The sequence below is a fragment of the Spea bombifrons genome, chromosome 8 (genome assembly GCF_027358695.1).
Source record: "Spea bombifrons isolate aSpeBom1 chromosome 8, aSpeBom1.2.pri, whole genome shotgun sequence".
In the NCBI taxonomy this organism is placed as follows: Eukaryota; Metazoa; Chordata; class Amphibia; order Anura; family Pelobatidae; genus Spea; species Spea bombifrons.
The window spans coordinates 32005556-32032459 of record NC_071094.1 but is presented as its reverse complement, the minus strand read 5'-3'; the positions used below and the strand labels follow the sequence as shown (position 1 = coordinate 32032459).

General features: G+C 38.1%; 1 protein-coding gene across 2 annotated transcripts in view; it reads left to right on the top strand.

The window, feature by feature from the left end:
- Nucleotides 1-26904, top strand: part of ATP11C (ATPase phospholipid transporting 11C) — a 50482-nt gene that overhangs the window by 2292 nt on the left and 21286 nt on the right. Inside the window, exons 1-7 of one of the 2 annotated variants that reach the window (XM_053472661.1) lie at nucleotides 11951-12015; nucleotides 17067-17186; nucleotides 18134-18223; nucleotides 19268-19348; nucleotides 19444-19551; nucleotides 21673-21801; nucleotides 25298-25401. In XM_053472661.1, the coding sequence (XP_053328636.1) occupies nucleotides 11965-12015; nucleotides 17067-17186; nucleotides 18134-18223; nucleotides 19268-19348; nucleotides 19444-19551; nucleotides 21673-21801; nucleotides 25298-25401 (683 nt within the window). In that variant the 5' untranslated portion in view covers nucleotides 11951-11964. Of the gene's footprint in view, nucleotides 1-11950; nucleotides 12016-17066; nucleotides 17187-18133; nucleotides 18224-19267; nucleotides 19349-19443; nucleotides 19552-21672; nucleotides 21802-25297; nucleotides 25402-26904 lie in introns of those variants that run through there. The other variant, XM_053472660.1, reaches the window with a different exon arrangement.

Below are 26904 nucleotides of genomic sequence, written 5' to 3'. Positions count from 1 at the left end.
ATATATATATATATATATATATATATATATATATATATATATAGATATAGATATAGATATAGATATATATATATATGACATGATTATTCCGTCAAATGAAATCTATTATGTAAAACATGTTTACTTTTTGTATGACTTATAGAAAGATAAGTGTAGGGCTGTAAAAAAAAAAAAAAAAAAAAAAAATCCTATTGTAACGATAAAGAAAAGCCTTGTTTCCTGTCTATATGTCAAGTTATTGTTTTAAACATTTTAAAAAACCATATAATACATATAGGTATAGACCTGTACCATGTCGGCCATTAAAAGTAATAAAGCCTCGTCTTTAGGCATATTATACATCTGCAGCAGAAATTGCTCATACATTTATAGAGTACATACAGACAAGGAAATGCAAAGTCGTATGTTGGTGTGAAATGTAGCATTTGGCATGAGTAGTCTCTTGGTGTTGTAGATTGCCCCATACTGTGTGTCTGTGTATATGACTGATTGTGGGGATAGTGTGATATAAATCCAGGTTTAGAACTGAATTCATGGGGATAAGTTTGTCCTCCCATGTCTTCCCTTCCCTCCCCTCTGTGTCCTGAAGTTCCCCACTAATTATGGTGGCCCTCAGATCTTTGTTACTGTGCTAATTTTGGCCGAAGAGGTCTCTTACAGGTGTGTCTGCCCTTTTTTTAATCTGCCGTCTTCAGGTCTGGCCTTTTTCACACATGTACAGTTAAATCCTGTCTTTACCTCTCAGAATATATACAGGCTGATTTCTTACTGGCTTGGCGTGCTTAGAAACTATTTGGAATCATTCACAATGTAAAGTTCAAAGAGTTTGGTCATTTTCTGGGAATTGTTCTTTGTGGTGGATTGACTCGCCTAATGCCTTCCCTCATATGTTTTGCATACAATAGAAATTGGATAGCTGGCTCTTTAGATCTGACAAATTCCAGGAGCCAGGGAGCCATGGCTTGTAAATGTTACTGCTGGTGCATATATTGGGTATTTGATTGAGAGCTCTATGGGCAGAGCTCCCCTCCTCCACCCAACCATTGTTTCACCTTACCTTGTCTCGCTCCTGCTGACGAACGGCTCCCACTTAGCTTCTTACTATTCAGTTATTCTATGCATATGTCTGGTAATATCATTTATTTATACAGTATTTACACTGAGATAGATACACTTTTATGTGATGTATTACATGGTTTTACCCATTTACAACACTATATCTACACTAAATATGTCTGCCTTCTTAATACTATCCAGTTGTAGTACATTTTGAACAATAGTCAGCAGCCTTATCTGGACCACAAGCAAATAACCCAAAGCTCTGGTAAAGTTGCCAGACATTAAGTTGATGCTTTTGTCTTCCTTGTTCCTAACACCTGTGCATTACTCTGAGCAGCGAGACTGTCCATTACTCATTCTGGTGTTAGGTTTATGTATACTTGGGGCAGCTGGGCCAAAATGAGTAACCAAGGAGGTGGACGTTGACACTGATTTTGTAGTTCACCTCAGAGAGATCGAGAAACTGTGATCAGCAAACAATCCGTGCGGTAAGACAGGCAGAAAGGTTCTAAGTTGGAAGGCGATCCAAGCCTTGAGGCCAGCAGCAACAAGCAGAGTCCAGGCAGCAAGCCAAGAGGTCATGAAGCCGAGGGAGACAGCTATGAGGGGGGAAGCTGGAGGCAGGATCCTGGGCAGATACAAGGCCAGAAACAACATGCTGCCTACAGCAGAACGCCGGAGGAACCGAGCACGGAAGCTTCACTGGGGTTAAAGTAGGCAATCTTAACAGGTAGCAGCTGCAGTGAATCTTTACTACCAATGAATCTGGCTCAAGGTGTGGGAGATGACAAACAGCCATCAAGAAAGGCAGGTTATCTATCTATCTATCTATCTATCTATCTATCTATCTATCTATCTATCTATCTATCTATCTATCTATATCAACTTATTGTCATTATAAATCATTTTGCATCTCCACTAAAACACTATTACATGATTTTAGTAGAAACGGGATTTCACAAGTGAACTTCATTTTTTAATTTAAAATGATCAAACTTAAAAGCAGTTTTTACAGTCTTTCGATTATTGCTCACCTAAGATCACGAGATGTTGTGTTATATGCGCAATTCAGGCAGCACCTTCGAAGTCATCGTTTCCCAGAACCAAGCATTTCCATAAATTCCTGCTTTGGGTACTTTGAGATGAATTAACTGAAATCCCTCAGCAAGTAGTTTGCAGTCCATCAGCCATTTTTGTCGTCACATCATTGTCTCATGAGTTGCCTGCGTTAGTTGCTGTGTGTGGGATGTATAAGTCAGTAATTCCTGTTTTTATTTTATATATAAGGTTATACACCCACAAACTGCGGGGTAGCATGCCCACTAGATATATATGTCCTAGAAGAAGTGGCTGACGTGGACCACAGACACCTAAATAAAGAGTTTGCCATCTAAATCATTAATGTGCTATGTTTTCTGCGTTATTAATTTGTTTTCGTCATCTTTAGTCTCTGTCTGGAAAGGGGTCTCATTTTGCTGAAGGCCATGTTTCCCCTAGGTCCACTTTGTTTTATAATATTGCTTTGGTGTGGCCTATGGAATGTTGGCATTTGAACGATACGTAGAATTGATACGATAGAGAATACTGTAGAAAACAGATTTCCAGGGGCGTTCTGCTGTGAAATCTCACAAACGAGGAAGCTACATCAAAATCAACCTTGGTGAGACAGTTGACACCACGTAAGATGGATTTGTAACTTCCACTTCTTTGGAAGTAATAATAATCTCTATACACTGTAACTTTATGTGCGTCTGTAACCGGCTCTATGAATATGCTCCAAGCTTGCCTTTTAGAAAACACCCTTTTGATCTTTACATTTAGCTAGCATAGGTTCATGGAACCTAGGTCTGAATGTATTGTCTAAGTAGGCCAGATCTGCCATCTACAGAAGTCAGGTTTACTTTAGGACTTTTAGGGTACTATAGAGTAAGGGTGACTGTTTTGCAATTCTTATCTTCCCTGCAAGAATAACCCTTACCAGTTTGTTTCACAACACTAAGAAGTAGTCGTAATGCTGAGACAGACTTTTTCTATTTAGCTTTTAAAAGGGCCAATGCTATCCCAAATTTGTTGGCCTGAAAGGAGTTGGTAGAAGCCAACTGATTTAGAAAATAAACCGCCTAGAATCTATAATTTCCCTTAGATTTTTAATTGCACAACAAATAATGCATATGTTTTTAATGGAATATCTTCATAGACGTACAGAGACCCTTTATCACTCCCATCACTCCTGTGTTCCAATGGCACGTTGGGTTCGCTAATCCAAATTTACATTTAAAAGGCTAATTGATCTGTAGAAAACCCTTTTGCAATTATGTTAGCACAGCTAGAAATTTTCTTGTTTTCCAAGAAGGTGACCCCAAACTTTTGAATGTCAGTGTATTCATTCTGTTCAGAAATTAGCTAGGAGATATTATGACGACTAATCTTTTTTGCCTTGGATATTAGTAAATTTCCATCATACTGATACTTTAAATCGTGGCTAGTAAAATTATACTGCCGGCGCCTAACTATATGTAATAAAATCATGATATCTATGGACGCATTCCTTTGTGCAGCTAAAAGTTTCTATCTGGATCCTAGATTTGTTCAGCCTTAGTTTACCGCGTTGTTTTTTTTGTGTCTGGTTAGAACCTTAATCGGTGTGAAAAAAAAAAAAAACTCTTAATCCGTAATCTATTGCAAAGTACTGGTCAAGGTACTGATTTTTGCTAGAACTAGCCAACGTGTTTTTATTGCCACGATTTTACATAATACTAGGTTTTCTCCCACTTCAAAAAAAAATATAAAAAAATAAATACAAATAGTTAAAAGAAAAATGAAATTAAAAATAAATAAACAGACTCCAATAATGTTGCAATGACTTCACCAGTTCCAGGAGAGATCCCTCAGGTCTTTAAGGACCTTGAAGGGATCTCCAGTCAGAAAAATCTAAATATTAAAATGATAATAAATAAATAACTAGATTTTTTTTTTAACAAGCACCCAAACGCCTTCCATTAGAAAAATACATTAAAAATGACCCCCTCTTTGCCCCTAATACAAAGTTAATTAAGTAAAAATAATGTAGTACGCAAGGGAACATTTTGCTCCCTAATAAAATAATGGTAATTAAGAAAACTATACATGTAGGATATGTACTCTGGGGATGTTGCTGGACATCAATAAGGTGTATTTTCACTAAAGGACAACCACAGAAAGATAACTGCGTTTAGGTCATATTTTTTTTTAAGTTTGCTATAGAATTGTTTAGAGCATGGGCGAGTAGCTCTTAAACAGGGCAATACGGAATAGAAATTGGAGAAGGCTACATTTGGGTCTTGGACCAAGTCACCACGCACTGGTTTAGGCTCAGTTAAACATCATTTTCTTCCAAGTTTTTAATACTGCAACATTTTCTTTCATTTGGAGGAATAGCATTTATCTGGAATTGTACAGAAGCAAAGTTAAATGTATATTATCTCCTGGCTTTAATTTGATATTGAGTTGCATTAGGTATGTTGGCCAGGTGACTCCTGTGTGCGTAGGATCCGATGTGAGCCTCTCTCGGACTCCCAATTATATTAACGTGGAGTACGTGAACCACAATGGATTGGCTGACATCCAGTGTAGATGCCTGCACTGCAGCAGTGTCCTCAGCCAGCTACATCACGAGGCCCATTGTGCATTTATCATACCCTGTTTGGGTAAACACAATATCTACTCATCACACACATTGTTGTGCTTATTTGTATTAAAGCGTGTTGGGCATTTCTCAGCACTCTCAATGCTCATGCCAGGGCAAGGTGGCAGGGAACAGAGCGGGGATACCCCATGAAGAATACTCATTTTTTAAGAAAATATTGAGCAACTAGCAAAAACCTTTTTTCCCTTAGTTTTCCCACATATAGCCACTGAAGTGTCCAGTCTAAAAAGTGCCTTAGACAGTACTTTTGTACTGGATGTGTTCAGTGTTTGTTTTATGTTGTCCATGAAGCCCCCTCAATAATAAGAATTTAATGTAAATGCCTTGTCTCCTGGGCGCAGAGTTGCCAGAATTCATATCTGTTCTCTGTTTTTCCTTATGCTGTACTTTATCTGATTATTTCTTGAGTTACTTGACTCCATCAGCTGAAGGTCCTTTGTACACATGCTTTTCACAAGCCTTGGCCATCTTGGACAGGCAGTAAAATAGTCCTATATAGATGGACAGCTATTACATGCAACCATCAACATAATCTTCTCCTGTAAATCACAAAGTAGATTTCCTGTATGATGCATCGTTTTGTTAATGATTTTCACGCAAAAAAACTGCCAGTTACATGGCTAGGCTACAGGTACCTTTTTAACATTGATTTCATAATAAACAAATATGAAGAGCGTAGTTTTTACCCATAACCTGTTACGTCAATTCCAAAGTATGTGGAAGTTACAGAATGGAGTAAGATAGTATTTAAGTTATGTCGTTGGGTAATTGTTCTGTAAAGCCGACTCCTGGCCATTTATTTTTAACTTGTTTTCACTTGAATTGGAATGGAATTTGCAAACCAAGTCCCCCATACATGGTTCTGAACACCTTACACTGTTGCTGTCTGTTCTTAAAGCAGTTTGTGGCTCCTTTTTGTCTCATATCAAGTGTTAGAAAAAGTATAAACGAGGCAAAATGTTAAAAATTATTTCTATAAGTCGTTTAGACTGCGGTACTACGAATGATGTTTTTAACACCTTAATGACAAAGCCCGTACATGTACGGGCTCAAAATGCATTGTTTTCAATGGGTTTAGGGACCACCCATTGTCCTTAAGGGGTTAATGCTGCCGTTGGTTACAAATGTCTTTTAATTTAGCAGAGTGGATAGGGTAGAACAGAACCTTTAAGAAAAAGATTGGGTGAGTTTGAGAACAGGGAGGCCGAGACCCACCTCAGAAGACACTGGTCCACAGAGCAGCTTGAAGGATGTTGAGTTGACTTCAAGAGGGACTAATAGCCTCAACCACCTAAAGCTGAGCTGAGCCGAGCTAGGCCAACTGGCTCCAGACTGCACCAGCCCAGCCATGTCCTTAAGCAATTATATTACGGAAAGAAGGTTTTCATTTAAGACTTTTGGCTGCTAGCTAAGAATGTGAACAGTAAGACATGATAGTCTTTTTAGAAAATAACAGGTATTTTTATTATATTTGATATTTCCCATCCTACTAATACATACTGTACAGACGCATTTACCATTTCATGTATTTTATTGTGCTGATTTTATGGAGGACAGTCTCCAAATTGCAGGAGGATGGCCAAAACAACTGAAGGATGTGATGTAATGACAGCCAAGATTTTCACCAGATGTTATCAGAGAACATCCCTCTGTCTCTATTTCTTGAAGAAAAAGCAGAAATAAGTATCTTAAAAAACCAAATAACACGTAAAAACAGTTTAGTATTGAAGGACTATCTTCCTGAATGTTTACGATATCGTACACTTCATCCAGCTAAAAGCAGTATTAAAAAAGGCATTTTCAAAAATATTGTACTTTTGTCTTTAAAAAGTATTTTAGTTTTTGTATAAACGCCCAGACTCCTTATAATACTGCCTGTGTTAGACAATAGAATGCTGGTCCAAAATTCGTCATGGTCTAATTTGTGTATTGCATATTTTAATCTGTAAGCACGGTGGGTTTATTTAGTATGTAGAACCATAGAATGTAATAGCTGAGAAAAGTGACAGATCTGTATCAAGGGCTTTGCAAAAACCTAGACAGCAAATTGACTTTGTGCACACGTGTATTGATTTAAATGTTTGGATAAGCTTAAAATAGAATATTTACATGCAAGGCAAACGTACAATTTCAACATTACACCTCCTAAAAATACAGGTTTACTAAATTAGATTTCTTTTGTACTCATTTGATGTTAACTCTTCTAATATGGAATGTATACGAGTTGCTTATCCCTTTCTTCCCACTTTTTACATGGGAAGTAAGCTCTGAACGGTCACCACCCCGTAGCTTTAAAGCACATTCATCTTCAACGGTTAGAAAAGTCACCATCTTTTCTCGGAGCTACAATGTTAACAAGACTTATTTGCTTTCTAGTATTTGCTGTAAGTTAATGTATTCATTTATTAACGCCTCCTGTACCATTTTGAAGAAGTTGATGTAAAAGTGTACTACAGGGGAAGCTCGGATCTGTGTCTCAACATGCATCCGCTAGCATAATTAAACCAGTTTCCTGAAGTTATCTCCCACCTCCTCGCTCTACCCTTACAAAGGCAGCCTTGACCAATCCGCAACAATCAGCAACTTGACCATGGGGGATAACTTAGTCGGAAAGAATAGTCATACAGATTCTGAGAGCAGGAAGTTAAGACGTTAGGGCTACGTTTCAGCGCTATTCTTCGCATACACGTGTGATTATGATGCATCTTTATGTCTTAAATAATAAAGAAATACCTTACATTTTTTTGGTAATATTTCAAAGTCTTATTACGCATTTGTATCTGTACGCCAATTAAATGCCAGTATAACATTTGAAAACAGAATGCCATTTTTAAAAATAAGATAGCAAAGTGGCCAACAGCTGATTCTTTTTTTGTAACGTCTGGTCTCTTGTGCAGGATAAAGATTAATTTGGGACGTATGCCCTGATATTGTAGGTTTGTGAGCATGTTTTTACCCTAATACAGTTCTGCAGACGTGTTTAAGTATCTGATATTTTTAGATTGTGCTAATTTGCCTGTAATTCACCCCCTTCTTCAGTTTCTAATACAGACATATAATGCCAATTGTAAATCACTCATGTGGCACGTTTTAATGTTGCGATTACTCACTTTTATTGCCAAGGATTATGCTTCAGGTAATTTTGATAAATCACTTGAGAGCCAGAGCACACTTCCCAAGGATATCTAGAAGTCGTGAGTAAATATAAAGCTCCTTGAGTAACCACGTTTATAACTTTACTTATATATTTTTTTAGTATCATATCAAATGTTTCTTTTGCTACTAATTAGCTGTCTATAATTATTAAAACAAAATAACCTTGTGTTTGTATAACCGTGGCGGAGAATCTTTTGGTTTTCTGCTATGAGACCAGTAAAAATACATGCCTCTTGTTCAATTATACTATACAATGTATGGATATACAATGTATGGATCCACAATGAGGGTCCTCACAGACAGGTGTCTACATGACAGGTGCACTCTTTCAAGTTTCATTTAAAAAAATCTCATGTTTATTAACCACATACGAGGCTTGGCTCCCTTGACTGACCATTAAATGAACCATCTGGAAAGTATCCCTCTATTTGATAAAAAATAATTTAGCATAAACCAACTCAATCCAGTTCAACCAATCTCCTAAATGTTTCTTTTTCACTTTTCTCATTACCTAGCCTTCCTTATGTTCTAGAATTGTTTCACTGGAGGTTTTTTTTTTTCCAGTTGTATTTCTCTGCAACTGTTTTATGCCAGAGCAAACATATTGATGAAAGAGTGAAAAAAATATTGCCGCCATAAAAATGAAATGCTGTTATTGAAATTTCAAACCATCCATTGGCAAGAAATCACTCTGTTTCCGTCTTGGAGACATTTATTTAAAAAGGAGAAATGTTTGTGAACATTTCAACGAAACAAAGTGAACTATAATAAACCTATAATTGACATCCATCAAGTAATGACGTTATTGCCCATTTATCACTTCAGATATGGCTACAATGTTTAACGCAGAACGTATTGTTATTGCCCAGGAATAGTTACCCTTTGTGTGCGAGTCTGTTGGGGAGAAATATGGATTTAATTTTATAGCCTGTTACATATCAGAAATCTGTATATTGAGCACATAAAATATGTAACCAAGTCTCAGTGACCTAGCTTTATGATGCAGATCATAGTCTTCTGGTCTTTCAAGCCCAAGAGAGGTTAGCTGGCAACCTGAGCTATGGGAAAAGTGTTGGATTCGTTTGGCCACCCACAGGACGATCATTGTCGGCATTTGTTGAGCAGCCACACCAAACACATTGTAGCATAGTTGACTCGCAGACATAACATACAATGGAAAGAAAATAAAACACCCCTAACATTCAGCTGTATTTCAAGGTGGGGAAACCCACAATTGCCCTGTTTCCAGCCTAACTTCTAAAACAATTGGCATGTAAATGTCTAAATATGTAGCTGTCTTTGGGGAGACTCTCTGTTCAGCTCATGAATCCTGATTTGTTTGATTTTTTTTTTCATCCACACATTTACTCATTCATTCTTGTACGCATTCACGCTACCCCCTCTCCCCATCCCCTTCTTATCTGCCCCTTCTAACTATGTTCCCCCTCATCACTATGTTCCCCCTTTCTCAATATGTACCCCCTCTCACTATCCCCTCTACCCCTTTCTATCTAACCCCTCTCCCCCCCTCTCAACACAGGGGGTCTCGACACAGAGGCGGTGAGAAGCAGCTGCAGCTTTCTGAGGAGGTCCTTTTTTTCTTCTAATTTAAGCAATATATATGAAAGTACTTAGAAAGAAATAGAAACATGTCGAAACTGCTACAATAAGGCCAACAATACTGCTTTTCTAGAATTTCCAAAGGTCCAATCGATTTATCTATAGTTCAAGAAATACAAACCATTTCGATTTCTTACGTGACAAACTTGAGCTGTGCAACACGTTGGGTTAACCGATCTACGGAGTGTTGTTTCTTCACATGTTGGTTACGCAGGCTTGACTTATGTTACCCAACTCCCTTCTGTCACGTGTCATGGTTTCTTCAAAAGGTTTGAAGATCATTGTTGGTAAACCCCCACGGAGTTACATATAAGTATGTTAAAAGAAGAAGCCTCATTTTCTATTCTAAAGTGGGGTTTGTTATATTGCAGTAGTAGTTGATGTTTTATATAATGCCCCTGTAGCACGGGGAGGAAGTAGAGCAAGGTCAAGTCAAACATTCCCTGATATAGATTATTTTGTCAGTGTGTTTTTCAAGGACAGTTGAACATGGATATTGCCATGTAGTATAAAGAGCAATGTGCAACTCATACGCGGGAGTTAATGAAAGTCATGTTATTGCTCCAAGACCAGCTTAATGTTTATTACTAGACATTATTTTTTAGAGTTGGTTCTTCATAATGAATAATGAAGTCAGGGATTTGTCATTTTTTGAATCTCTAGATGCTACTTTGGTGAAATTACACAGTTTGTAATTTGGTGGCATTAAAAAATCAGAATATGATTTGTGTGAAAGTAATAAGTCACGCTTGACATAACTCCTTCATATACAGTGATGTGCAGAGAATCCTTCAAAGTATGTTTTATGTGAATGTCTGTCCTGGTGCAAAGTGGAAAAAGTGAGTGACCAGCTGGTACATGCTGTTGGCTGTATGGTGAATACAGGACCAATACTCATTTGCACCAAATTACTCTAATAATGTTCCCATCCGGTCACTAAAACCTGCCTACGAGACATTAATAGTCTTCTTGCACCAAATAAGAAACCACCTTCCTGTAGTGTGTTGAAAAATAAATGCTAGGAAACATGTCGTTACATCTTTAGCCATCAAGGTTTACAAATGTATTGGGTTTCCAAGGTTTGTTTATCAGTAAATAAACATCAGGTTTCCTGTTGATATCCGTATTTACACAGTCAAATGATTTGTTCCACTTCATCATATACAGAATGATCCAGAGATGAACCAAACTATCCAGAAATAGGATGTTGAGGGAGCTGAACTTGTCACCTGAACTTGCCACCTGTGCCACAAATTAATGACTCCGGCTAAAACTAAAAACCCAATCCCCTACACTCTAATTTCTATTGGTTTCTGTTGTTTCTTCTTTCTTTTATTGACTGCAGATACCATTTATTTAGCCCCCCTAATCGGTCAATTTTACGTACCTGATCGGAGACCACAAACCTTACTTGGTCCTTGATCTTGTCTCTGGATTACCTTATACCCATTCCGTGCAGGCATACATTTCTTCAATGTGCCAACCTCACCTTTCTTGGATCGCTTATCTGCTTCCCTGTGAGTGAACAAACACTCATTTACACAAATATTTATCTGCATCTGTGTGCAATCTGTATACATGTTTGGTCATGATGGTTGGAGCTTAAAGGTAAGGTCCCGCTTGGCATTGATGTTCCCAAGATCACATCTTGCACTGTGTGGAGAACAAGGTGTTAGGTTACAAAGATGTTAGATCTTATCTTGTCTGGAATCAATAGAACTTCACGCTATGCCTCATTTCACTAACCACAAAGAAACTGATGCCACGGCTGTGTGCATCTTGTACGTAGTACTTGAGCACGTGGGACACAGTGTTGGGCGTAAGACCAGTGGAAGTATGGGTATATTTATCTTTTAGTGCATGGCTGTACTGTATTGGTTATAGTGTAATAGTTGACTTAAGTCAATGGGATTCATCTTATAAGTGGAGAAATAAAATCATAGGAAGGAGTGTGCTGAGTAAGCAAAATTTGGGGTAGAGACAGACAAAAAGGAGAAAAAATAAGGTTTTGTGGGAAGTCATTTTAATCAATCTATGTCATTTAATTTAGGTGGCACATGTGAGAGTGTATATGGATATAAATGATATTTGAAAATGTGTTCATTTTAATTGAAAAGTAGATAAGCTTATTGTGTTTCAGCAAACTCTCTCCAAGTAAAGAACAGGCCAAACTAAAGTAAATCTCCATGTTAAATTTGCAAATTAATCCTCTACCCTTTATCTTTGATGTACTTTGCATTGAAACATCTCTTCTATGACCGTTCACCATTTTTGGATGCTTCTGCTTTTCTGTTGGTTTTGGGCTAAGGTTAAGTTTGTACAAATTGTGTTAGTAACCTTTGTTCACTTCACTTCGCTTTTTGGAAGGCAGGTTTCAATATTTGCATCAAACTAGCTCTAGAGCAGCTGAAAGAGCTTTAAAAGCAGGCATTGTGTTTGTGAAAATGGAACTTCTAGGGGATTATGAATCCTGGTTTTCATTGTGGTCCCTACTGGTAAGTCTTTATAAATAGCTTTTTCTATATGTGTGGATTAGCTCTTTTTTTACTGCTCTAAATGACTGTTGAAATAAACGTATTTGGGTCTGCTTAAGCCGTAACGTATAAATCACTCACTAATTCCTTCTATGCTCTGGTTTGCCACTGGTCCATTTGCACAAATTCGATCTGCTTAATCTATAAGGTTCTAGGTATTCTGAAATCTGTCTGAAACCATATCTAAACCATACAGAAATTAGGTAAAATATTCCATGATCTTAATGAGCCCCTTGCTTCCGGCCGAAAGGTCTGATTAAATGTTCTCTCGACTTCAGCAGAACCATCGCTGAAACCAGTCAGCTTCTGTAGATGAAACAAGGTATACAACCTGAGGCTCGGGTTGTGTCGATCCCTGTTCTAAGTACTTCTTTTTGAGTCAGTTAACTCAATTAAGGAAAAAATCTTGTCTAAATTTCCATGACAATGTCAACGCGAACTACTAGAGCTAGACGTTCATTTAGGTTTGGACAGGTAGTTAAATAGGAAAAATTCAGTGGAAAGATAAACATAGAAGTTTAAGAGTGCATTTGAAATGTTACTCATCTGCACTCCTTATAAACAACTCATCTGAGTTGCTGATTAACAATTTATCAGATCAACATCAGACCAGCCACAGAGAGAAAACTTAATGTGAGATATCAGCCTTATTTCCAGTTCTTTTCAAGCAAAGGGAGCCAATGAGATTGTCAGGCTTAAATATACACAGTAATCCGACTCCAAAAAAAGAGGTGGTCACGCTGGCCATAATATGGCACAAGTCAAGCCGGGTCCTGATCTGGCCTGGGGCGACCAGCCCTCACACAAATTGAGGTAACTTGTGATCTTTAGAAATGTCCCTTTGGACCTCAGCTGTTTTTTTCCAGCTGTCTTTGATTTTATCTTAGATTTAAGATAACCATGTGCCCATCCCATGCATGTTTGCATTCCTTTACTGTGTTACCCTCTACCACTTCTGCTTGGAGGCTGTTCCACTTTTCTACCACCATCTCAGGTCATTGATAGGTGTATGTCAAACCTTTGCCCTACACATCGTTTCTTCCAGAGCCCACATGTTTGGATTATTAAGATTTGGTGAGGAGTTTATGCCAGTCTTTGGAGGTTTGGTTGCTGAGGATGTATACGCGGTTTATATGGCTTCTTAGGATTTTCTCCTGCTTAATAACTTGAAATACCTGTCACGGATTTTCTGGAATTTGTGGTTTTTACTATGAAGCCTGGAATTATGTAACCTCTCTGGATATCAAGCAATGGATCAATAGCAAGTAAAAGAACTATAAAAGTTTTGTAGGAACAAATCCATACTGGTCTACAATTGCCAGGTTATTTGTGACAATCAGTAGCCGGTTTATAGATCGCAGAACATCCTGCAATGTTACTGCAGCACTGCGGGAATATCTCAGGCCTCGGATTTCTTGTCTTTTTTTTAATTTTTATAAACCAGCTACTCCCTCTCTAAGTGTTTCTGTGAAGGGTGCAGCTTTTTGGAAGAAGTCATTTAACTGCTGGAAGTATTTAACTTGTTGGCTAAAAGACAACACCCTGTTCATTTAACTCTGAATAACTATTCATTAAGTTATTCTTCCCCTTAGGTTGTAACCAGAAACCAGCAATCCAGATACCTTTAAGTAGCATGCTCTGTCAGCCATTGAGCTTGCTGTCCCTTACAGATCACCCTGGGAACTACCCAGTGGCAGATTTGTTGCCGTGGTAATCATCATATGAATTCAGAATGTATTGACTGTAATGTAACCGCTGGATGTAGCCATTGAACTTCCATGGAAAAATGGTGGCCTACCATGTTTTAGCGGTTGCATCCTTCAGTGTGTGTGTATATATTATTATTATTATTATACTTTATTTATAAAGCGCCGACAGATTCTGCAGCACTGTACAAAGATGAAAATGTTACAGATAACGACAAGTACAAAATGACAAGCAATTGACATACAGATACAAGAGGAATGGAGGGCCCTGTTCCCGCAGGAACATACAATCTAGGTGGATAAGGGGTGAGAAACAGGAGGTGAGGATTGTGTGGTAGTGAATGACGTTAATGTTGGGTGAGATAAGGGCTGTAAGTGGGTGAGAGAGAAGTTTTGATGTTTGTGTCAGCGGTAGGCTTCCCTGAAGAGAAAAGTTTTTAGCGAGCGTTTGAAGGAGGGTAGAGTTGGTGCGAGTCGGACAGCACGAGGAAGAGAGTTCCTGAGGGTTGGTGCTGCGCGAGAGAAGTCCTGTAGGCGGGCATGGGAGGAGGTGAAGATGCAAGGAGCAGGTCAGTGTTGGGTCTTAGATGGCGGGCTGGAGTATATTTGCTGATGAGGGAGGATAGGTAGAGGGGAGCGATGTTAGTGAGAACTCTGTAGGATAGAGTGAGTATTTTGAATTTAATTCTGCCATGGATGGGGAGCCAGTGGAGGGACTCGCAGAGAGGTGCGGCAGATGCAGAGCGTCGGGTTAGATAGATTAGTCTGGCAGATGCATTGAGGACAGATTGGAGGTGGGGGGGATAGTCAGGAGAGGAGCAGGCCGGTAAGTAGGTTGTTGCAGTAGTGTAGACGGGAGATTACAAAGGAGTGGATTAGTTGTTTGCGGTGGTGGCAGTCCCGCAAAACAACTAATATATATGTATGTATGTATGCAATATTTATATATTTCACACACACACACACACAGCAGGGAGTGAAATTCATCTCCTGAAAAAGAACGGACTAAAAATGAGCCGAAATAATTGTCTGATTATGTCTAATAATTATACACTTGTTTTGTACAAATCCACATTATGTATTTACCTTTGTTATGTAAATTACAAAAGAGAAACATTACAATTCAAACTCAAGAAATATGTAAGTTACTTAGATGCTGGTTTAATAAATTATTTAAATACACTTTATAAAGCAGGGTCGGACTCGTGAATAGGGTTAACAGTTAATTGGCATTAACTTGAAAATATGCTTTTAGTATTATAATTGCCTTGTCCGTAACATCGAAGTATGTTGTTTGCCAAAACTGTATACTTTTTTTTTTTTTTATTAACTTTGGCTAAGCACTTAAAAAGAAGTGCCTAATGCACCCAAGAGTCTCAAATCATATCGATAGATCTTATACTCATTTGCTGTGGGTAGGGGGAGATTGTGTTTCTTTCTCTCCAGCTAAATATACTTTAAAACATACCGTTTGACAAATGCATCCTTTGTTTATGATGGATTAATAGAGGACGATTTTGCAGAGCAAAATTTGTTTCCATCACATACTTAGTCTGGAGTATCCAAAGGGGAAAAAACATTTACATCGCTAGACAATCCCCATCTGTCATTGTTATATCCTTTCTTGAATTAATAATGTGGTGTTTTAAAAGGCTCTTTTTTTATTCACATATTGACAGATTATCCACCTCCATTTTTATGTCAGTCATCTTGTTCTCCCATGTGTTTATAGGCAAAATATTTAGTAGTGGTGGCAACAATTTTGAAATTTAGCGTCATTAGGTTACTTTGAACATTATTTAGGGAAATCTTTGTAACTTTAGGCTTATGTTAAAGGTTCTTGTGTCTTACAATATCCCTTAAAAGCGAATAAATAGAATCTTATCCACATTACAGCCAAGCTGCAAGGCCAACCTGCTCAATTCGAGGCAACTTGGCACCCCTGGATAAACACCTACACAGAATACTCCAATACGTCTTTTGCTTTGCGCCTATGAAGCAATGTCCTTTCGAAGCCGAGGTGTCCCCCTGTCCTATCTTTTTCATCCTCTGCTTCTTCCTTTTTATTCTTCCAGCTTATTTCTGCATATCTTCCTTTTTTAGCCCCGATCCTTGCTAGCAGACCAAGAATGGCCAGTATGAAATAGTGTACAGGCCTAAATAGAAAAGCGCAAGTGTTCTGTCATCCCCATACTAGGTGCCAGGGGCTGTTATTCCTAAACTTATCCGTGAATTTAGTTTCATGGGCCCTGTCTGCCCCAGATGGGCCACATGGGGTGTATACCCCATAAAGAACAAAGAGATAAGAAGAGGAAAAGACAGACAATTATACAGAAAAGGAGAACTAGGTGAACATACCTGTCGGCTGCTCACTCGCATTCTCACCTCCGCATGGAAGCAATCCTCTGCTCTCATAGTTCCATATGGGCTGTAGGCCCCCATCTTTACCAATGATACATATTGTTTTCAGCCAAGTAGGGGCCCATGAGAGAGCAGGGAACCCGGTACTGGTTTTACCCCAAGATGAAGGCCCTGGTCTCAAGCTGTCATAGCTAGATGCGACCCTGTATTGCTTTGACTAACTCATGATTTGGCTGTATGTTTTTATTGGGTTTGAAAAGATCTGGAACTTGGAGCTCAAGACTTAACCCTCCCGTGAAAGCGAAGAACCTCTTGAGTGGATTGACGGGTTTATGTTTCACTAAAATGAACCCACTTTTTATTTTTTTAGTAGCTTGCTTTCTGGTAGTTATGGTGATTTTATATATTGGATTTTCATTCAATATACACTGAAATATCTTATGCACATGATTCCATATTTTTCATTAGTACAGGAAAGTTGGAGAACGTGAATATGATACACATGTTCAAATCTCATGATTTATTTTTATGTATTTTATATCTTTTGCATGCCAGTTATCTACGGTTTTACAGTAGGGTCACTTCTGCAATAACTTCTTCTGAATGCCATTTTTATTCTAGGCATCATTTTCTAATAACACATATGACTATGTACCGTTGGTTTGTGGTTTTAGACAAAGAGAACTAATATATTTGAGATGCAAGTTCCCAGAATGGTGTAAGTTTTGCAAAAGGCAGAGAGACTTATTTTTAGGAGAGTTCTTTTTTTCTTAATGTGGTAATGCTGTAGTCATCATAATGCCTGCTATATTGGGATAATTGGAAATACAGTAAAATGGACTTCTGGCATAGACGTTTATATTACATAAGTGTTCTCTAATGGAGGATTGCATTAACGTTACCATAACCTCACTTAATTCAATTACGTTTTGTCGTGTTTGACAGTGTCCTGGAGAAGAGAAACGAGTTGGAACTCGTACTGTGTATGTTGGCAACCGGCCAACTTCAGAAACAGATGCCTTCATTGCGCAGAAATACTGTGATAACAGAATTGTCTCATCGAAGGTATGCACGTCCCATTACGCTAAAATGCATATTCGCTTGTAGGTTGGGTTGATGCGTGAAATCCACAGTATCTTTTATATTGTTCTAGATATACACGCCATTCTAGAACATTGCACCACACAAATTAGGACACCTTTGGACACCGTTCCTCTAGGATACACACGGCAAACCATTTGAGTTTGAATGATGGGTAACATACCGTCAGAGGCTCAGTTTCAAATTATTTATTCATTTTTAGAATATTATACCACGTTATATATTTACAGAATTCTAAGGCAGAATGACTAACCGTGGAACAATCGCCATGTATAGAATTTTCCTGCTTACTGCTCTACATTTAGCACTTTGCAAATCTCATCAGCTTTATGCATAACAGAAGAGTTCACTATGTATATATTTTTTACATTTATTTAAAAAAAAAAAAAGGATCACTTGACCTTGGATGGGGTCATCATTTAACCTTTTCAGTTAATAATTCAGCTGTGTGGACAGTAGGCAGCTGCTTAAATTTTAAGTCTGTTTTCAATGCTTTTTGAACACTTGACTCTTAGCTTTATTACTCTGTTGTATATGTTTATTTAAGCTGTAGTGGGGCATTTCAGCTAATTTCTGCTTCATTTTGCATTATGAAGGGGAAACCCTATATATCTAAACTATATCCAAACCATACAAAAATCAGAAAATAATACTCCATGAACTCAATTAGTGCCTTGCTGTCTTTCAGAAAGCTTCTTAAACATACACTCTATTAAATGCTAACACCAACACCATATACTAACACACACTTGCTAATATCAAACAGCAACACACACTCACTATACCAACATACCATAGGAAATTTGATAATGTTTCCCCTGTGTAAGTTACACGTTGACCTTCAGGGTATGTGATCAACAAAAACTTAAGCTTTACTCCTGAATTTAAATTGTTTTTTCTTCCGCTTGCAGTACACTGTGTGGAACTTTATCCCCAAGAACTTGTTTGAGCAGTTCAGAAGAATAGCAAATTTTTATTTTCTTATAATTTTTCTGGTTCAGGTAAGTTTATTCGCTTTTCATCTGTTCGTTTTCTGAAATCTTACATTTTTATGTTGAGTATACTAAATGATGTAACGTGTGTAGACCTGGGCCAGGAATGGGTATAGAAATAAAGGAAAGTGGGGAGGTAAAAGGCAGCTAAATACCAGCTGGGGCTGTTCCTGTGTCCCAAGGAGTATAATGCAATTATTGGTACAGTAGGTATCAGCGCCAAACACAGGTTACAAAATTACAGTTTTATTCGCAATAAATATGATATGGTAAATATGATAAATGTAAAGTTTGGATATTCAACAGTTCAATATGTATAGCTTGGATGAAAGAAGTGAAAGAAGAGATGTGATGCTAAAATACATAAGGGGAATTGACAAAGTAGAGGAAGGAAGTTTATTTCAAAGGGAGGAAAATGTTAGAGGTCATAATCTAAAGCTAGGGGATCAGACGCTTAGATGTAATGTAAGGACATTTGACTTTGCTGAAAGAGTGGTAAATAAATGGAACAGCCTCCCATCAGAAGTGGTGGAGGCTAACCCAATGAGGGAATTTAAACAGATTCGGGACAGTTTGATGTCTATCCCACACATAAGACAAGACCAAGGACTTATCATCAGAACAAGAAACCATGTTCAAATTGACTAACATCGCTTTTGGTCATGTGAAACACACTGATACTAAAGAATACTAATTTATTTATTTTAAATATATTTTTAGTTAAATAAAAGGATGTCGAAGAGTAAATACAGAACTTTACAAAGCTTTGTGGTATCCTTTCATCTTCATTCTTTCCAAATAATACAAAGGAAACAGATTTAAAAATGGACATTGTTAGATCTACGGGAAGTTTTGTTTAAACGAGTGCCGCTAAATAGATGTATATACGCTGACAAAAATAATAATATAATAAATAATTTAGAAAATAAGTGGATGCTTAGTGCATTGGAAAATTACTTTGAAGACGAGACCGTCCCTTTAATGTTATTCCAATGTGCTATTTCTTTCCTAAAAGTGATGTTTTTGTGCCCCCCCTCCCGATTTTCATTATAGGCGATTGTAGATACTCCGACTAGCCCAGTGACAAGTGGCCTTCCTCTATTCTTTGTTATCACCGTCACCGCAATTAAGCAGGTACTGTGACTGATCAACGTTGGCACAAGAAAATGTATGCAACTAGCATGCGCGAGGTCTGTATGCTATTTATCGTATATGCCTTTTAACTGCAGGGTTATGAAGACTGGCTGCGACATCGAGCCGACAGAGAAGTCAACAAGAGCACTGTTTACATTATTGAAAATTCTAAATGTGTCAAAAAGGAGTGTGAAAAAATAAAGGTAACACAAGTAACAGTACATAACTCCTGCAACACTTTTGGAAACTTTGAGGTATTTTATAGAAGAATTGGTGGGAACAGTATGTGTAACGGTGATTAACATTTCCTTTGTGTTTATATTAATAATAAATCGCATTGCTAAATGAGCAGGGCTCTCTTTACCTAATGTATCGCTTTGTCTTAGTCTGTCAATTCTAGTTTCGTCCTACCCTTTCAGTGTAGGTACTGTAAGAAGTGCTGCGGAAATTGTTGAGGCCATATAAATAAAATAATAATAATAATAATAATAATAATAATAATACACGTAATTGAACAGCATCTTAAAATGTTCAGGTAGACTGGCTTTGTTTCGCAAAAAAAAAAAAAATAATCTTTTGTGTGCAAGAGATGCACCTAGACTGTGTACATAGATTGTAGTTCTTTTACTTGGTGGTTCTATTTACCGGGTTCTCTTAGCAATTGTGATCACTCACTCATAGGGAGAGTTTGCAGTCAAGTTGTGTTTTCAACGTCACTTCACTACTCATTACAAATGCCAACAAGTTTCATAATATGGTTCGATGGGTGAGGAGGCTTGAAGAAATTTCCCACATTATACAGTTTCATCCAAGCTGTTCTGGCAGGAAAAGCTCACTGGGGTTGGCCATTCATAATGTATAGTGAGGTTTATTCACTAAATGAAGAGTTGTGGTTTTTAACTGCCTCGTTTCAGTATTCATTATGAAAGTCCAAGAAGTGCTAAGCTGGGACCCCATATAATGCATGATTCAATGTCTAAGGAGACTTTTAAGGCATCTCGCTGAACTAATATACATTATACAGGGCCAACCGAGTGTTTCCTGTAGCAGAAGATCACTGGGGTTGGCTCTTCATAATGTAGCGTAAAGTTAAGAACTGCAAACTCTGCGGTCAACTCGCTCTTTAGTTAATAGACTCCATAGTGTTAAATCTGGTTCTCTACATTAACTGAGTTGTAGATACAATAGAACATTCACATCGACATCAACAAGGATTCTGCTTACAGCAAATTAACTGCAAAACTCAGCCACGATGTCCTGTGCCTTTCCAACCAGTTAGCGCTACCTTTGGTTGAAGAAGGCCGTGCACTGAACGAATGCCTGTCGCTATAGGTCTTTTCGTTTAAAATTGAGGATACATTTAAGTGTTCTTGTGACCTTCACGGGTGGACTCATTGAGAGCATAGCTCCAAATAGAGATTTTTCATATTACCGTAATGTGCCAAAGCAGATTCATTGCCATGTCACCCTAGAGGCGTCTATGCATGGCTTCTAAATGACAATATATAGTCTCCTTAGAGACTTCTGCAGTTACAGTAACCTTTTCACTTTTGATATTTTTTTATGACTTCCACCACCAAATTCTGCAGTACGCTGCTATGCTTGTCTTCATTAGAAATCCTTATTTTTATGAAAGGTGGTTCAAATAATAAAGAATTCCCTGATTCATTGGTGTAAAACCTTTACAAACTGTGCTGTTTAACCCAACAAATTGCATGGGGGGACTGTATTGTCTTTTAACTCACAGAGACTCTCCAGCAATTTAAAGCCCTCTCTGAACACCATTAGTATGGCACTGGTTTATTACGTTGGGTGCTTAACTCTAAGGTCTGTTCAGGGCCTACAAATATACACACAAATACAAGAAAAGTAAACCCTAAAAAGCATAAACATTCAGAATTTGAAGTGCTGCCAAGAGCAATATATGGCAATATAATGTGACAGAACCCCCAATATTTATTAGAATTATTTGTCTTATGGAGCACCATCAGATTCTGCAGTGCTGTACAAAGGGTAGACAGGGCGTAACAATTAGTATATAACATAACAATTAGCATATAACATAACAACTCGGCATACAGAAACCACAGGTGAGGAGTTCCCGGCTCAAATGAGTTTACAATCTAACCTCGGGTAGTTGCTTCTAAATAGTATTTTGTGCTTTTGTGCTTGGTTGTCAGGATAAAGAAGACTTTGGGGTAGAAAAAGGAGGTGTGTTGTCTTAGGGTTTTAGTGTTCAAATGTTTAGCATTCTAGTGGGCATTTTGCGTATTCGTATTATGCAGACGAGGATAATCTATATGGTTTCTTCCTGATCCATGCAGGTCGGTGATATAGTGGAAGTGCGAGACAATGAAACCTTCCCATGTGACCTTATCTTACTTTCCACGAGCTGTGGTGATGGGATATGTACAGCTACTACTGCAAGCCTGGATGGAGAGTCCAACTCTAAGGTATGCTTATTCTACTTCATTAATACACTCAGAATTCAATCACTGCTGTGTCATTACTACAAAGTGCTTCCCAAGCTCATCCATAAAGCCAGCAGTTACCTTGAACATACTTTGCTTTTCAGCAGGTCTTTACATCCAAATAAACATAAAGAGCCAGTGGAAAGTGACACGTGTGTGTTTGTGTATATGTGTGTGTATAAATATATAAATATCTGGGGCCCTCCAGCTGTTAATTATAAGTAGTTTTTATACATCCTATTTTGACTACTTTGTTTATCTACTTAGTTTTGCTCTTTTATGGCTGATTCACCTTAGTAAGCGTAAAAGGTTCAGCTGTAACGGAAACCTGCTGAGGTATCAAACGCTTGTATAACAAAATTATAAATAATCCCTGTTTGAGATGATTCATGTTCTCTTAACGCTCGTAATGCTTGCATAGGACATAAACCATAATCCCAGCACAGGGATATTTTATTTACTCAGGAGTTTTCTGGAAGTTTTAAGGATGCTTTAACCTGAAACTAGTCAGACATAAATGCTTTAAAGGGTACTCCCACCAATTTTCATGTTTCATGCTTGTTTTTATATATCGGATTCCTGTTTTTATTGCTCCACACAACTTTTGTGGTTATTTGTTTCTGATAATAAAATTTTAGTTGAGATGCCTCGGTTTCTACGCACGCCAGCAGAGACTTAATTTTATGGGTCAGATCCCACCACCTGTAACCCTGAAGTCTGCAAAGTACAGCACGTCTGAAGCCGGGACAATGTTTTGTCTAATCTGCTGTTTACGTACCGTTATGTACCTTTCCTCTACACAGTTTAGGACAGGGTTGTCCAAAGGCTTCCTTCAAGATGTTGGAGTTTAGTGTTGGACCATCCCTGATCATTTTCCGAGCCTTGCAGAGCAATGTGTGGGAAATTTGGTCAAGCTTCAACTGAAAGGCTAAAGTTAAGACAGTCTTAGATTAGAACCCAAATCTAATCTGTTAGCCAAAATGTAATTCTGTACAAGTGTACTCCCGAGACCAGAGAAGAAACCCAACCAATTTGGGGATACAGCATATGAAGAACACCCAATGCAAAGGGTATCATCATGCAGTCCTTGCTATTTTGTAGCGTGTACTTCATATAGGTATAAATAATATACAGCAGTCCCAATCCACCAAGAATGCAAATATATAAGTTTTTTTGTTCTATTTTGGGTTTTTATTTTATCATACATAAAAAACAGTTTCCAGTATTGTGGACACAGAATTTGGCAGACAAAAGAACCATTTGGCCCATCTTGTCTGCCCACCTGCCCATTTTTCCTAATGTAAAAACTCAGACCATAATTAGTCCTTGTCTCAGATTCAGGATATCCAGGAGCCTATACCATTTGTGTTGAAATTCTCTTACTGTATTAACTGCTACCACTTCTCCTGGCAGACTATTCCACTTATTTACCACCCTCTCCGTAAAGTACAAAAAAGTATCCACATCCTCAGATTTGTCATTACTTTGGTTTTCTCTCCCAACACATACATGGTCCTAAGGGTAGTTCTTCCAGAATTATTTTCATTGTATCCTGCAAATACTCTCTGAATGTAACCCCCCATGGTCACAAATGAAAGCCATTCAGAACAGGCATTAGGTTTACAGATTTTTTTGCCGTAACTTGGGTTCTGGTAAATTATTCTTCAAGACCTTTTATACAGTTAGGCAATCGCCGTGTTGATCGTTTCTTTTTTTGTATCACCCCATTACATAGAACCACAGAATGTTTCCGACTGTATCAGCAAGCACACACCGAGTAATGGATTTTCATGTCACATAATTTCCATTTTGTCTAAGTTATTATGTGCGGCCGGTTCAATGAGCTTTGTAGTTTGCTTGCTTTGTGCAAAGCTTTCAGAATCTCTCTGGCAGGAGCCTGACTAATTTTACCTTAAATATACAGCTTGGCAACCATAGTCATTTGGAGCTCAAGACTGTTTTATAAATAGACTAAAAAAAAAAAAAGCCGCATGAATGTCCGGGGTGTTTCCAATCAGCGATGGAAATTGAAGCATTGGATTCTAAATATAGTTCTGCATCATAAAAAAAGATGGGCTGTTCAAAAATAGAATCCATATATCAAAAAGCAATGTATCTGCTTTTAAACAAGAGACCCAGTTAACATGATTGATGGTAAACTTGTGCAAATTGGCTAAAAACGACACTTTTTTGTTTTGTTTTTGGTCCATTCGTTTTCATACAATAAATTTAGTTTCCTCCACTGTTTTTTTTGTACGAAATTCGGAGGGCTTTTTCCGTTCAGAAGTGAAATTGAATGTCATTCACCATCACTCGCGCTCTCTCACACACACACACATTCTCATTCATTCTCTATCGTTCCTGCGGGAACAGGGCCCTTCATTCCTCTTCTATCTGTATGTCAATTGCTGTATTGTACTTGTTATCTGTATAATTTTCTTCTTTGTACAGCGCTGCGGAATCTGTCGGCGCTTTATAAATAATATCACGCTCTCTTTCGGTCTTCTCTGGTGACCTAGTCTATGTCCCTCTCTCCTTTTTTTTTGCACCTTTACTTCTTCTCTTCTCTCTTGTTCTTCCATCTTCTTACTTCCTCAGTTTCTCCCTTGTATCAGCTCTTAACCAGGCCTCCCAGAGCGCTTCCACAAAATGGCGGCATCTTCACACACACTCTCTACCCCGATTGGAGGAAGAAGAAGCTGTCTCCATATGGCATGCTGTGGCTCCGCCCTTTTACAGAAGTATTCCAAGAGGCCATAATAATGCAGTTGGATCCGCCGAGGAGAAGATTTTCTGTGTCTCTCTTTCTCAGAGAAACCATGTGCATTATTCTGGCCTCTCTGGGATAGCCCCTCCTCGCCCTTTTGTGGAAGTGCTTCAGGAGGCCTTGTTAATGGAGCTGTTTCCAGACAGAGGCACGTAAGTGGTCTGCGGAGAATGTAGGGAGACGACGTGAGACAGCGTGAGTGAAAAAACAACAAAATGCTAAGAAAACTTTTTGTTTGTTTTGTTGGGGTCCAATTTTTTTTTAAATTAAAATTTGGGCAAATCCAAATACACAAATTTCAGCCAGTCTGGTGTTTTATTTTTGTTCTGTTAAATAGAGCTAGCAGAAGTACCACTAAATGTATGGGCTGATGCACATGTGATATATACATCTCTATATTTATCTATATTTTTTCGTTTGACTCTTCTCCGTCTAACAAAAATATTTTCTAATATATTAATTAACCTAAGCGTTTGCAGGAGAGTCAGATTTTTCATGTACCAGTTATAGGCTCCCAGTTGAAAACACCCATGTATCATCTGAAATGTTCAAATTGTGTATGTGGAGCAGAAACAAGGAAAAGAGTAGCTCCATGCGCGAATGAGGTGCTTTGAGAATTAATAACTAATTACTAATTAATAACAAATGAGAATTCATAATAACCCAACATAGAAATAATAATTCATGCACATTGTGTACCCTCTTACCTAGACCTACTTTGCTGTGCGAGAAACCGCCTCATTGTGCACCGATGAAGCCATTGATTCCCTCACAGCCACAATCGAATGTGAACAACCCCAGCCTGACCTTTACAAGTAAGTGATATAACAGAATTAATATTGAGACTTTTTCAGACATAGGGATTCTCCTTCGACGTCTTGGGGCTGGACACACAAAGGAGATTTCCAGCAAAACGAGTGACTGCAGATAAGCCATTTAAAGTGGGACACCGAAGAACACAAGTTGTAGGGGAAAATGGAACGTGTTATACTATTATACCGAGAAATGTATGGTACATAAAGATTGAAATTATATTATTACAAAAAGGGCATCCACTTGACTCTAGAAGGACATTGAAAATTGACAATAAAATTAACGAACTGTCAACATATTTATAATTTTCAAAGTAATAACTCTAATATACTTTAAGACATACTGGTACAAAGGGGAATAGTATACTATAGTAACACTATAAAACAGTAATATTTTGGGAACGGTGACAGGGGTGGGTTGACCTAACACATATAATCTCCTTAATACAGTTAGTTATGCCAATGTTTGATTGTTTAACGGTGCAAGGGTGCACTTGTCGGACACTAAACGGCTTTCAAAGTTTGTTGGAGTTAAGATGGCTGATCCCTCGACTCTAGCAGCAACATGTAGAATTTAAGGAATTAACTGACTGCTGCTCCAGAATGTGTCCCAACCATATCACCAATGTGGAGAACGTCAGCACATATAAAACCTGCCGCGAGATCCATACCATGTATCATGTATGTCCTGTCGATAGATATCTTTTACAGCTATGTATCTAGAAAGAAGTTCCATCTGTATTTCAGGAAATAAATGCATATTATTGTATGCGGATTCCGTGAGTATATAGAAGCTGTGCCATTAAACATAGCTTAGTCGTGATTTCAGCGGCTAATTATTCTTGGGTCTTAATGAATAGTTTCCCAAGGAAGTTCTGTGCTTTTGGCTTTAAACATTCAATTACAAGCATTGCCTTAATTAAAATAACTAGTATTCAATTAAAGTGTTGCAGGGATGTTTAATTGTGCCATTTCCAGACAGTCTCAAGTGTGATTTGAATTCAAGGTTGGAAGTTTGGAGACTTGGAGTCCTTGGAAAGTGTTATCTATAGAAATGAAGGATGCGTTGAATAGTCTCCTTAAGGTCAGGGACACGGTTGTCTTCACGCTTGCCAGATTTTCTGCTGTTTTTGTTCAGAAATGCAGCTGCAAGTAAACAAAAGGGCGACGTGGTGTTTGTTCATTGCGGGTTATTTTAAAGCCTTTCTTTGTTATTCTTTGTGAACCAGAAGCGTAACATTGAAGGCCCATTCTGTCTCAGGTGACTTGTGATGGTCGGGTGAGGTTTCTCCACAGGGTGGAACGTATTCACCTGGTTTTAGTGGCTGTACAAATGTGTGTAGAAGTGAGGTCGCTTAGTAAATACAGACATAAATGTTCAAAAAAATAAAAAAATAGCTGCATCTAGAATTGTTTAAGGGAACCCCTTGGGTACTGTGTCATGTATGTCTCGCCTTGTGTGACTTACTGTGTGGTCCAACGTGATGTATTAGGCCAACAACAGAA